The following is a 14,649-nucleotide window of genomic DNA, read 5'->3' as shown; positions in this document are numbered from 1 at the left end:
CGAGTCCCTGTTAGATAACTTGCATCTAGGAAATAATTTCTAACTTTGATATTATTCATTCCACCGTCGGCTGTGAGTGTAAAATAACTGTTGCCATTCGTGTCGAGATTCTTTGGCAGATTGCAGTTTCCAATATGTCTTAATCACGTCAGTTGTCTCCTACGAACAAATTCGTCATAGACGAATGACAGGAGTCGCGCAGGCCCGTCAAAATTTTTAACTTTCGAAAGAGCGGCAACAGACAGTGACTCCCCATTACTATCCAAGTATACTCACGCTTCCTCATCACCACCAAAGAATTTTACTCGAATGCGTCAGCATGCAAATGATTGTTTTACGATCATGATGCAGCGCAATCAGAGTGCGCACACCTCCTGGTGAGAACCTGTCAAACATCTGAGAATTAAATAAGGAACCGCAAAGGTGTGATGTGAAACAGACGCACGGGTTTCATGGATTTACTTCAACTGCGAAAAGACGGAACTGTTCTTTTTCATTATTAAAATTGATTTTAGCCCTACTTTTCATGCTTTCTACTCGATGTGTTCAAACAATAGGAAATGTTCGTCTCACCAACACATGGAGCCACTTTTTTCATTTTTTTTTTTAATCTAATCTATTTATTTCTCCAAACCTTAGCAGAAAAAGATAAATGCGAGAAAAAGGTAATTATAAAAATTTCCAATGAAAGAAAACTAAATACAAAATTACTTCAATTAAATTTAGTTACATTGTATATAGGAAGGAAAAGAGAGGGGCACGCATACACTTTCTCTTTGCACAACATCTCGAGTAAAACGTTCGTTATTAATGCTCGGATTGTGATGAACATGCTTATGATACGATCACTTTTTTCTACTGCTGGAAACTCAAGAATCAGTCTCTGAAATTGACAATCATCGTGTATTGAAACGGGGTCCTGGCATTGTACTCGCAAGCACTCTGGTTAGCATATGGTTTGCGTAAATAACTGTCGCTTGCAGTTTGCGAAGCACGTTTCAGGCAGTTTTCTACACACATTATCAGTTTATAATTCATGACTATTTACTGCCTTTGACTATTTTGTAAGTGATTGAGAACGATAAATCCGTATATGTACCCCAGGTAACATATATGAAGCACATTTTAAACTTTCCATGCGTACGATTTTAGGAAACTAGTGTAGACGAGGTTGCCGAGAGCGAAGGCGATAGTCAAGATGTCGTTACTGCTGAGGAAATTCTACCCTTGTTAAATGGCATTACCTTAGAAGAATATGCCAATCAGGATAATGCTTTGTTGACAAGTTGTGATGGAGTAACTGATCCAAATTGGGAAACGCGTTTGATCGAACAAGCCAAGAATGGGTTTGAATCAGATGCTGATGAAGATGAAGAACAAGAAAGCGAAAATTCAGAAGAAGACCAATCTCCTGAGATCACGGTCAAGGAAGCAGCTAGAATGGTTGGTGAACTAAAACAATTCAGCTTCAAAAATAACTTGAAGCCTAAAGTTGCAGACGCTTTGTTAAACATTAAAAGCGCGATCGAGCAAGTAAAATTTGACAAGCACGCAAAACAATCCAAAGTTACAAATTTTTTTCTGCCATTACGATAGATCACGCGTTGTATAATTATAATCCTAGTGGTTGCAATAAAAATGCATTAATCAAAAATGATTGATTTGTTGTGTTTTGTATAACTAAGTTATCTGTACCTGTATATTTAAATTTGAATATATATATGTATCGTGGATGCCGGAAAAAAATTTCAAGTTGATGACGTCACTCACAAACCTGCTTAAACGACCACCTGTCATTAACGACCACTTTTGCGTGATGTTTGGGGTGGTCGCAAAACTCAGGTTTCACTGTAATATTACAACTTGTTGTCTTCATTGTTATCAATATTATCATATACCAAGCTTTCAGATCTGTGTTAAGACCCACTACTGACAGTAACAATCCTGTATTAACTACAGCAACTTTCAAAAACATATTTCACATCAAAAAACATGCTTTCAACCAAGTAGAGGGCAAAGGCATCATAGGAAACTATCATAGAAAGTATTATGAAGACTTACCTTCAGAAGAGCTGTCAGTTGGTGGTGGAGATGTTACTGGTACATTTGTTGAACATGTTTTCCGTTTTATACCAGACACACTGAACTCTCCCAGTTTGTTACCTTGCTTAACTGTAGCATTTATAAGTGTTGTGATCACATTTTTTTCCCTTGTAGTGGAGTTGAATTTCAGTGCAAGGTCAACAGTTTTAATTTCACACCTTGGGAAAGACAACAACCAAGGGTTAGAATGACATGAACTGGGAAACAGAAAACATGAGGAAATAAAAAGAATTTAAATTCAAAATATGGAAACGTAAGCAACTGGTAATCATCTTAATAAATCACACACCCCACACTTATTGACTGCATTCCTTCATAACCATGTTTATCAGCAAAAACATTTTTAAGCTGCAAGTAAAAATTTCAATCATCTGTCAAAAAATCTCAGCGTAAATGTACCACACCTGTGTACCTGTATTGTAGACATACTTAAGAACAAACAACAATGACACACAATAATTATCATGTACTAATTAATTAAAATAAACTTGTCTGTTTTGCTGAGAATCAGCTCAAAATCAACTGAGTCTATGAGCAACTTAGTGAGTCCATCTCTTCAAAGATGCCACTTCAATGAATGAATGTTAATTCTTCTTCTTGTTACCTTCTTCATATTTTTTGGCAAAAGAGCACCAAACCAATTATTTCCCTAAATACAGAGCAAGAGCAAAAAACGAATAATCATGGAGGTTGTGAAGAGCTTTTTAAGCTCAAGATTTTAAAGAACTCTGACAGACTGAGTGCAACCTAGAAATTTTAGAAACACTGTAGATTTAACATTAACACACATTCTCTCTAGTAGCTGAATTTCCTTTTCATCATTACACAACCAGCACATCACTCTCTGACCCTGGAGTAATCAAAACTCAGAACAATTATAATACAAAACTTAACAGATCAAGTGAAGTTCAACACAGGCACAAACTTTTAAACATCCAGTAGATATTTTATGAATACTGTAGCTTTGTAGGCAATAATCTAAGTTAGATGCACATTATTTACCTCTTTTTTAAATGCCTCTTCTACTGACGATTTGTTTAGTCCATCTTTACAAGGTTCACCTTTGAGGGTAATTGTTGTGTTAATCACATCTCCTCCAATGTCTGAAAAGTACGAGAAAAATCATTACTAAAAGATTTACCAAAAATTTTTATTGATACCAGTATTCCTTCAGCAAAATGAGATTTCTGGAAAACTTTAAGCCCTTTCTGAGGTTATTTCACCTTATTAATTTTTACCAGACAATTGAGGAGTCTGTTGCTTTCTGTACACCACTTGTTGTAAGAAGAACTAGTATTTTTACCATAGCTTACGTGATCCTGGGCACTAGTTAACTCCTAATCATTATTTTCATTGGTGGAATGTAGTAATTGTTTACCAGATGACAATTCATGATATTGTTAATCAAATACACATACTCCATTAATTGGCCTTTTCTCTTCAGCATTAACAAGAGTGACAGTCAGAAAAAAGTTTCAAAAAATTTCTTTAATTCAAGTGAAATAATTTGGGGTAACACAGTCACTCCCATTAGACTGACCTTCTACTTACAAACTACCAGTAGATCATCAGGTTAATATCGAGAGGTAACTAGATGTCATTCCCCTTCTCTAGCTTTTGAAAGCATTGTGAAACTGATGTAAAAAAAGCTTCTCAGCATACAATGAATAGAAGATGAAAGAAAACAACATTCTACAGTGTAATCCCCCAAAATAAAAATCCAACACAATTATAGTTTTTGCAGTGTCTCAGAAACCCTGGGGTTATAGCTGTTTGCCCTACTTACGATACTCACACCCATAAAGCACCTGAAGTTAAAATTACTGCACTGCTTTCATTGTATTTTTACATGTGATAGAATCATCAATATTTTACTCAGATGCAATTATTCAACAACAGATAAATATCAACCAAGAAAAAGTGGAAGTATGATTTAGGCTTCTGCAACCTGACAGGCTAACTCCCAGTTCAACTCTGAGAACCTAACCAAAAATGTCACATTGGTAAATGTATCAAGCTACAGTATATACGATTGTATAATGCATGACTGTAATGTAACTTACAAATATTGGCAGTTTTTGAATCATTTTCATGCATATTGACCACTTCACAGGTATAGTTGACATCATTACAGACATTTAAAAGATCAAGTGTACTCTTGTCACAAACTTGTCCTGAGCCACATGGAGTCCAAGCATATGTAGGCGGAGGTTTCCCTTCTGCTGTACAATTCAGAGTTACACTCTCATTTAAACCAACGATATACTCAGCTTTAAATTTACTGGGAAGAATCTTGGCTGGATCTGAAATCAAATTGAAAAATAACAAATCAGACTAACAAACTGCATCTACAAAAAGATGCATCTGAGGGAATTGCCTTCAAAAGCTATGGGGTCCAACCACTCCAGTACAATACAAACAAAATAATATTCTTGATCTAGTCTGATGTTATGTAGTTGGGCTGATTTACAGGGGCTTGGAAATAGTGCTCTATGGTGTGGTTCCAATTATATGTAAACTGCTATTGTCTAGATGTTAACTGGATGATCTTCTGGCTATTCATAGAGTGATGCATGTTAAATATATTATTGCTGATTAAATTTTCATAATATTCAAGAATTAAACAAAAAACCTTGTAATATTGACACTCAGAAAACTATTGAGATGTGATTTCAAATCTTTGGGCTCAGATCTTACCATATATGTTGAACTGGATTGTTTAATGTTTTGAAATAAGCATCAACTGAACATATTTCCTAACACAGACAGTGGCTTAGTGAAACCCCTAAGCTACTGTGTTCTGGGAGGTATTTGCTGACTTCTGCCGATGTAAACCCCTCTTGAAATTAAGTTAATGTTGTGTTAGGAGACTTTAGGCTCCACTGTCTGTATTCTTCAGAGAGTACACAAGCCGTCTGAGTACTTATATTCTCTGAGCAATGAAAACATGAACATGTTTTCAGGAGGCTTTTTATTCTTAAAAGTTTCAATGGTATTCATAATTTTCAGGATGCATCACAACCAGAAGCAAGCAAATATACTAAACCATGATAATTCTATTTAGTTACACCACATAAGAATGAAATTTCTGAAAACTAAAATTCTTGACAAAGGGCCATGCAGTTCCAAGTATATCCTGCATATTTCTAGCAGCATCGTCGCCTTTCTCATTCTCCTACTAACTAGTACATGTAACTCCATTATTTTATAAAAAATTATAAAGGGATTGCTGGTTTTCACTGTAACCCTCACATCACCATCATCAAAACCATTCAACAAATAAATTCAAGAATTACAGACTGAGATAAAATAAGATGACTATTCAAACAGTCTTACAATGATTCAGGTCTGTGCAATGTATTATGCAGAAGAAATCTGAAGAAATGTTTAACTACAATTTATAAGCATTGGTACAGAGACGCCACGAGGGGTAAAAATATGGCAGCTAACAAAAACATTTCTTATTGAGGTTTGCTACAAAAAGCTTGTAGTTGTTTTCTAAGGGTTTGTAAACATTTCCATGAATACTCCATGAGTCACTCACAAGGACTGTTCAAATTCAAAACCTCATCAGAAAAGTCACTTTTTTTTACTTGGAGTGACAGCATTCTCAGCTGTCATTATTATTGTGTCATGCAAAAGTGTAGAAAATTCAACCTTACTTTATCACTAGACAAAAACACCCTATTAAACTGAGAAATTGTGAAAAGATAAGTCTTCAGCTTTTCTAAAAACTAACTATTTTATCTCAAAAGGATTGATAATTCCTTATATTCTAATTTTGAGGACATCACATAAATACCAAGAAGTAATATTTCATAAACATGGGCAAGCATTTCATCATGGTTTCCAAACACCAGAAAACTGATGAAAGCACAAGGGTAAAGGCCAGCTACTCTTATTGTTTTCAAGTGTTTGGAGACCCTGATGAAACATGAAGCCAGGCTGAGTTCATGGAACGGCATCTCAACAGGGCCTAATCTATTAACAAGAAATCAGAACGACCATGCAACACAACCAAATTTGGTTGTGGAAACCATTTCACAATTAAAGGTCCCCCTAAATACATTTTTTAAAAAAATCTAACTGGGAGCCCTGCGTGGATGTACCTAGCCAAACATCAATACATGTACATGTAATTGACAGCACACATTACAGCATAAGAGATAAATGGAAAATGCATCTCTGTTTAACATTTCCCTAATAGTTAAATTTTTTTCAATGCATACTCACAAGTAACCTTTACATAAACTGTTTGGCTCTCTGCTTTACCAAAACCATTATATGCTGTACAGCTGAATGTTCCTGAATCATTCCTGCTGATCTTTGTTATGGTCAGCACCTTTCCTTTAGATAACACATCAGTATTTCCTTGGTCCCCTGTATCCTCTTTGGTCCAGGTGATGTTTGGTTCTGGTCTACCCACTGCTACGCAGGTTAACTGCAAGTTGTTGCCTTCAAGAACTGTTGTACTACCATTAAATCCAGAGATGTTTGTTGGAACTGGGGCATTCAAACAATCACAAGTAAACTTCAAGGATAACTGAAAGGCATGTACATTTTTTGCTACAGCTCTAAATGTCCCATGTGAACCTTCCACATGCAAATGAAATTCACATACATTATGATTGTGCAATTAATACAAGAAATTAGTGCTTCATTATGCACAAATGTCTGCCTTAAAAAAATTGGTGGATCTTCAAAAGGTAACTAATTTCTTGGAATCCTTTTCTCAGCCTTAACTGAGCATTAATATTTTAACCACAGTTTCCAGGAAATAGTTTTGTGAAAATTAATATTCAGACCCACTGGAGCTATTTACAAAAAACATTTTTTGAAATAATTTTTAGGGGCTTTAGGTCGGCAAAATGTCAATACAATGTAGCCAGTTATATTGTGAACATAAGTCACTGCTGAGATTTCTTTTTTGCAGCGAAACATCTCGGTTCTTGATTTCATTGCAAAAAACATCTCCTACTTTCAGTTCTATATCATGACCTTTGCTAAACATCTGCATATAAAAGTAGAATGTGAATGGAGAAAGATAAAACAAAGCAAGAAATTCCAAGAGAAATTCCAAGAGAAATGAAAAAAAGTCTCTCTGAATTGGGTAATGGCTTGTGGTTCACACTCATAAGCAATTTCCTTGCCGGCACACAACCAGAAACATCAGAGGGCATTGCTGTACCAAGTTCAAGTAGCTTAAAACTTGACATCAAAATTGTTACTATGTGGAATTGACTAACCCTACGCAATTTTTCCCTTTTTTTTATTGTGTCAAACTAAGCATGCATTACTATAATATTAACAATAGTTTCCAAAAAATTTCAAAAAATGTTAAAATGCACACAAGTTATTTAAAAAACATTTTAGAACTGAATTATTGAGCCCTTCAAAGAGTGAATAGCCAATTATAGTATGTCAACATAAATGACTTCTGAAAGGATTTCTTCATGCAAAACATTCTATCCTTGAATATCAATCACATAACCATCTGCTAACTTCGGTTGCTGGTGAAGATCTTTGCTCTCTCTCTGCATTTAAAACTAGAATGTGAATAGAGAAAGGTAGAAAGGAGAGAAGTCCAAGCAAAAACAAAGCCTGCCTGGCACAAGAAGTAAAGACCTTAACCCAGAATGAAAAATAGTCTCACCAAAAGGGATTAGCGCTGTTCACACTTTATCAGCATTCTCTAAGTTTTGCAGTGGCATGCTTAAGCTGCATTTAAGTCGGAAAAAAAAGAGAGTTGAAATAGAAATTATCATTCACCTTTTTTTTCTTTTAACTACCAAAGTCTGATAACTTTTAACGAAACACATTTGATTAGGAATGGTGAAGGCTTTCCCATTCATTTATCATCATGACAGAGTGGCACAAAAGGCAAGTGACATGTCAACATTTGATTGGCAATATCAAACACCCCTGAGAAAATTAACAAATCTCTTTGCAACTTGCTGCACCTTTTTTCAGGGCTGAAAATCCTTGTATAACACAGCAGTTTTATGTTGTTTTGCCTCAATGTTATCATGAATACATAAGATTACTGTGAGGAAATTTTCGATATCTTAATCCTCTGATGAGTTTTCCATTTATTCTCCTTTATCTAGACGTGAATCTTAATTTTGAGTTTTTTCCCTTACTGCATATATTCGTTGTTTCTTCCACATGGGATTATTTCTCCTTTTGCAGACCTCATATAGTTTGTATAGGACACGTGACAAAAACAGTGAAGTGTGCCATTGAAACCTACCCTAAGATGAGATGTGTCATGCACAACATTAGCAACATTAAGTCCAATTAATTAAATGAATTCGTTGAAAGGATTGTCGTCGGTTTATTGCGCTGAGAAACTCTAACAATTCAACTAAGCCAAATATGACACGCGGATAATAATATGTTACAGTTAAGGTGTGCCTCTCTAAAAGTCAGCAACACTTCTAATCTTACCTAGGACTTGTACTTGAATTGCTCGTTTCCAAGTATCCCTATTGTTATCAATTAAACTGCAGCTAAATTCTCCATTAGCCTTATCGTCAGCAAGAGTCACTGCAGAGATAGACAGAGAAATTCTTCCTAGAATTGAGGTTACGATGAATCTTTTCTGAAAACTGTCACTGACAGGAGCAGCTGAACCATCTGAGTAAATGTCGACTATGCCAACATTGCTAAATCTCAAGAAGCCACCAAGACCTAGACCTAAAGACAGGCTGTAGCTCCAGTTCAGTGTGGCAGAAGACCCTTCATAAACCTGTACAATGCCAGGGGGGAGCACTTCAGCTGGATTCGATGTTGTCTTAACCGGGGTAGGTTCATTCCATGTCACACTTCCGCTATCTGGAGGAGGAACGATAAATCATGCTTTCGATTTCACTGAAACAAGAATAGCTTTCCTCTAATTTGAATTAAAATATCGCTCACAATCTTAAAGGTTCAACAATCTGCTGCTGTCAATTTAAAATTAATCCTAATTTAGCATAGTAGTGAACCGAGGTCTGATATGAAAGAAGAAAGTAGACACTGAAAATATCAGCACAAATGCAGGTTAACTGCGATACCTGTGAGTTGAGGCATGAGTGAAATCCATACAAAGATAAATTTCAAATGACGAATCATCTTAGAAATGTCTTTGATGCCCAAAGATGTGTAACCTAGGCCATATCGTACATCATCGCTACATGTAACCAAAGGCTGTAACTCCGCACCAGTAGCTATATATTAGGCTGGAAATATCACGAGAACTGATTGGCTATTCATTAATGACGGCATTTAAGACGAAGGTTCTGATTGGTTTAAGAATATATGGGTAAAATCTGGAATGGAAAAGACTGACATGCTCGATTGATAAGTAAAGTTGTTTTAAACACGACCCAGAACCTATTGAAGCCTTTTAATGAAATATATAACATTACCTTATGAAATAGAAAAATTATGTCTGGAAATTTTTCCGTTTGTGAAGGATTAGGATTGAAATGACGAGCCCTTACTTGTAGCATACTCAAGCAGAAATATTTCCGATTCCTGCTCGTCTCGGTTTCTCCGGCTCCCAATGAATCATAAAATTACTTATAGTTATAATTATTCTTAGACCAGAACCTAGCTGAGGGATCAAAATAGGCAAGAAGCGGAAGCAAAGCCGGTGACACACACCTGACGATTTTATTTACCGATCGCGGCGAATATGACCGTCGCGATCGGCGTATTTTATAAAACGCAGATATCTGCCATGATCAGTACAGATTCGGGAGATTCGCCGTTCGCAGCCGGGCCGGGCCGGGTTTTATAGTTTAATCTGGGTTATTGCGCGGCCATCCAAGTGACATCGTTACAGAGACTCTCTGGCCTCTTTTCGCCATATACGACCTGAACCATTCCAACGCCAGTACGCATTTCCCAAACTCCTCATTCAAACGAGTAAGGAGGATGTTATGATTAACCATATCGAAAGCGGCGCTAAGATCGAGCATGACCAGCAAGGTGACTTCTTGAGTGTTCATTTTCATGAGAATATCGTTAGTGACTCTAACAAGAGCCGTTTCCGCACTATGATTTTTGCGATATGCAGACTGAAATTCATGATATAGTGAATGAGTCATCATATGGGTGTTTATCTGCTCGTACACCATCCTTTCAGTCAGCTTTGAAACATACTGCAGGTTGCTGACAGGTCTGTAATTTTTGTATAGAAGGTCTAACCCAGACTTCTTCAGCAGAGGAAGGACAAGCGCACACTTCCAGTCATCAGCGAATAGCCCAGACTCAAGTGATAAATTGATCATTTTCGATATGATCGGTAAAAGCACGTCAAGGCAATCTATCACTAGGGATGTTGGCATAGGGTCTAGAGTGCAGCTTTTATTTGTGCTGCTGTTGATGAGCTTGCGAACCTTCTCTCCCGTAAGGGGGCTAAATTTGCTGAGGAGGGGAAGTGATACTGGGGCGTAGTCGTCGGGGAGTGCTGGTAGCCCTTAAGCCATATTGTCGAGATTGGAACCAATGGTCTCAATATTTTGAATAAAGAAAGTTTCCAGTTGATTTTCCGAGTTAATGTTATCGTCCACGGGTGGATAGAGCGCCCTGTTATCCACCCGGTTGAGTAGCTTCTTCGCTGCCAAAAGTTAGGTGGCGCTGACTGCCGCTATTATACTGGATGAGGTTATGATAGAATTTGCGTCGAGCTTCATTCATCAAAGCATTCGCATTGTTCTTTTTTACTTTGTACGCCAGCGTATTCTCCCTAGAGCCAGTTCGTCGCCACTTCTTCTCAGCCTTCCGTTTCTCCCGCCTTACCGCCTTGATTTCCTCGTTTAACCAGGTAACTAATGGCCTAGAGCGTATCACTTTTGTACGTAATGATGCATACCGATAAAGAGCATGAGCTGAGGTCGTGTTATAGCTGTTAACGAGTTCATCAAGGGTATCCCGAGTGTTTTGGCAGAGCTCGAAAGACAATAGATCAACCTGTAGCTTTTCCCTGTCTATGTCCTTGATTTTTCTGTTGGACGCTTGCTTTACTTTCGGGGGTGGTTTTCTCAACTCAGGATCGCATAGAACAGTAATATGATCAGAGAACAAATAATCAGCTATAGGCTTAGCAAAGAGCAAAGAGTCCGAGAATCGAGTTATAATCAAATCCAGTGTATGTCCAGAAATGTGCGTAGGCTTCTCGACGTGCTGCTGATGGCCCATCGAGGTCAGCAGTTTCAGGAAACGAGCGGCATCTGAATCATTGGGAATATTCACATGGATATTAAAATCGCAAGTGATCAACAATGGCTCAGGAGACATAACAACGGATTCCAAATAGGCCACAAACTCGTCCTAAAACACGCTTGTGGAGACAGGATGGGCGGCAGAGTAGGGAATTCGGTAGATTACAATCACCCTTGGTTTACTTGACCCATGTTTCAGAATCCATTCACCAAACTCGAATGACCTGCGTTCACCACTTTCCACCTTTCGCACATCGGTGGCTTCATTCAATAACAATGCAATCCCTCCGCCTGTTCTATCAACTCTCTGATGTTCAAACAGTTTGTACCCAGGTAGTGTAATCTCCGTTTTATGGGCCATATCCCTTTCGGACAACCATGCCGTTATGCCGATAGGCCGACCTGTCACGTTCTCTTGCGCTCCGTCTTATTTTTCTGTTTTCTAGCCATATTAAGACCTCCTAGGGAAATTGACGATGTACAAAGGTGTGTAAGCACCTAGAACTTCGTCTTGGATTACTTGAAGGAAGAAAGTCTCTACCATGGCTCTGCGAGTGAATGTTTCTTGCCGTGCTTTCTTTCAAGTTGGGATCATCAAAACTCCAGCACAAGGGATATTTGCATATGTTTGAGCGTGCACGACGCTCCCAGAGAAACAAACAACAAAGCTCCTTTCGTCCCTGAGGAACACAACAACAACAAAGCCTGTCTCATTATCTACGCGAAGCGAAGCAAACGATCTCGCCGCCCTTGCTTATGGTAATGGTAAGTGTAATGATTTATTAGATATGAATTCTGCACTAAAATAAAATACTTCATATTTACAAGAAATTACAAAAAATATTTTCAAATTAAATAAGACTATATAAATAAAAATTTTGCCGGGGGACTGGGTTACCGGCTCACAAGATTCTATAAACAAATTATTACAAATGTGATAGAAGTCTATTGCGATAATTCATTAAGCTTTGACGTCATTGCGGGAAAAAAGATTATTTGAAATCGTTTTGTCCTACATTTAAAAAGAGTCAAGTTAATGCTGGAGCGCAGCTGGCGGCCGTGTGCGTCTAGTCTTTTCTGTGGAATTAATGAATACAACCGTGAGTTTTTAATTTTCTTGAACTGTTCGAGGCAAAGACGTTCCCTATTTTCTTCCGGTGTGGGGTAATTCAAAACATTACATGCAGTTCTGTAAGAAATTAGTGGTTCGATTATCCTGAAAGCTCGTCTTTGTATCTGTTCTAAGTTGTCCACAAGGTAAGATGGAAGGCTAGAATGCCATACCGGGCATGCGTACTCCAAAACAGAACGTATTAGAGCAGTATAGACACTAAGTAAATCCTTGGGTGGAAGGCCATTGCGGCGCAGGACACGAAGGATATAAAGTCGCTGAGCAGCTTTCTTTGTAATGCTAAGAATGTGACTACGCCATTTTAGATCATCCTGAATGAGCACTCCTAGGAGCTTGTAACTTTCTACTACTTCGATTGGGGTGTTATTAATAGTCAACTGTGATAGAGTGGGAGGGTTACGTAGGAAGCATATTCTGAGTTCTTTGCACTTTTTTGGGTTCAATTTCATGTAATTTGAAGAACACCAGGTGGATATATCATCCAGGGTGGTTTGGATAGTTGATGAACCTTCTCGAGGTAGAACTTCAGTAATGGTTAGGTCATCAACGTACTTCCAGAATGAACTGGTTGGAGTAAGCTCATTCACCATAACTAAAAATAGTATCGGACCCAATTTAGTCCCTTGTGGGACCTCAGCGTTTACATACGACCAGTCAGAGAAGGAATCAATAATCTTGACTTGTTGTCTTCTATTGGATACAAAACTACAAATCCAAGGTAATAAAGACCTACGTACCCCCAAGTTAATAAGTTTGAGCATTAGGCTTTACTGAAGTCCAGCATACAAATACGCAAAGTGTTACCAGGGGTATCGAGGCTAGATAGCCATTCGTGGAGCATATCCATGAGACACAGGGTTGTAGATGTCCCTTTCAAGCAACCAAACTGACGTGGATCAATTTTACTCTGGATACCTTCGAGGACCCAGCATGCGACGAATTCCTCTAATACTTTAGAGAGGCATGGCGTGAGTGAGATAGGCCGGAAGTCACTGAGGGATCTCGGTGTAGACTCTTTGGGAACAGGTGTTATGTTCGCAGCCTTCCAGATGTCTGGAACAATACCCGAGGCTAAACTTGAGTTAAACAGGTTTGCAACTGGGTCAGCAAACTCAAAAGCGAATTCTCTAAGGATACGTGTAGGGATGTTATCTGGCCCTGTAGCTTTAGATGGATTTAGCTTGAGCAGTTTTTGACACATTTATGGTGGACTGATGAACGGTGCTCTCTCAGAGCATGGTAAGTAGGCTGGGAATTGGCATGGATCTAAAGCAGGAATGTCCTCATTTACAGAAAGGAAGAACTTATTTAAGTCATTAACCAGCTCGTTTGGATATTTAGTCACTCCATCGATAACAAAACTGTTAGTAGAGGTAGCTGATGAACAGGATCTACCAGAGACTTTGTTAACGTAGTTCCACCATTTTCGAGAGTCTGTTGTTTTCAGGTGTTGGATTTTCTCCGAGTAGAATTGTTTCTTTCTTTGTGTAATAGATGTTCGCACCTTGTCACGGTATATACGCCATAAATGGAGATCAGCACTATGATAGGCAGCTTGACGCTCTAATATTAGGTGTTTAAGAGAAGCCGTCATCCACGGCTTGTCTGTGTGATGAAGTTTGACAGTTATATAAATTTTTGTGCCTGCTTTCGTCATTCTCTTATACGTTGTGGAGATAATGAAGCAAACCCAGGCCCAAAGAACTGGCAAAAATGTCAAGAATGTGAGCAGACCTTAAGGAAAAATCAGAAGCATACAAAATGCAAATTGACTTGCCTTACCGTAAATTTTCAAAGCATCAAGAACAAAGTCGCCGATATTGCTGCAATCGTCGATCAATACAAACCAGATATAATTCTTGGCAATGAGTTCTGGTTATACCCAGATATAGAGAACAGCGAAATATTCCCAGATAATTATAACATCTATCGAAAAAACCGCATACCTGACAACCATGGTGGCGTTTTCCAAGCAGTGAAGAAAGACATTATCGTTACTCATCGCGATGATTTGAATACGGAATGTGAGATTATTTGGACCCAATGTCAGATCCAAAATAAAAGATCAAAATCTCTATTCTTTGCTTCCTTCTACCGCCCAAACAAGACCGATATAAGCAGTCTACATGAATTTGACTCATCTTTATTCAAATTAGGCGATATATCAAATACTAGCAATGTAATCGTGGCGGGAGATTTCAACGC

The 14,649-nt window shown here is 38.0% G+C and overlaps 1 protein-coding gene across 4 annotated transcripts in view; it reads right to left on the bottom strand.

Annotated features, from left to right (window-relative positions):
- The window catches only part of LOC148726752 (fibroblast growth factor receptor 1-A-like), a 45,763-nt gene extending 36,461 nt beyond the window's left edge, over positions 1-9,302 (bottom strand). For all 4 annotated transcript variants that reach the window (XR_015989586.1, XM_088727713.1, XM_088727712.1 and 1 more), the window contains exons 1-7: positions 9,159-9,302; positions 8,551-8,937; positions 6,337-6,606; positions 4,167-4,406; positions 3,106-3,206; positions 2,393-2,451; positions 2,062-2,261 (exon numbers count right to left, since the gene is read on the bottom strand). Coding sequence is in view for 3 of the 4 variants with exons in the window: in XM_088727713.1 (XP_088583839.1) it covers positions 2,062-2,261; positions 2,393-2,451; positions 3,106-3,206; positions 4,167-4,406; positions 6,337-6,606; positions 8,551-8,937; positions 9,159-9,216 (1,315 nt within the window). In the remaining variant the exon portion in view is untranslated. The remainder of the gene's footprint in view (positions 1-2,061; positions 2,262-2,392; positions 2,452-3,105; positions 3,207-4,166; positions 4,407-6,336; positions 6,607-8,550; positions 8,938-9,158) is intronic.
- Between the last annotated feature and the right edge of the window lie 5,347 nt (positions 9,303-14,649).

This window comes from Stylophora pistillata, chromosome 7 (assembly GCF_964205215.1).
Source record: "Stylophora pistillata chromosome 7, jaStyPist1.2, whole genome shotgun sequence".
Lineage (NCBI taxonomy): Eukaryota > Metazoa > Cnidaria > Anthozoa > Scleractinia > Pocilloporidae > Stylophora > Stylophora pistillata.
The sequence above is the reverse complement of the archived record's forward strand: the minus strand, read 5'-3'. Positions and strand labels throughout refer to the sequence as shown.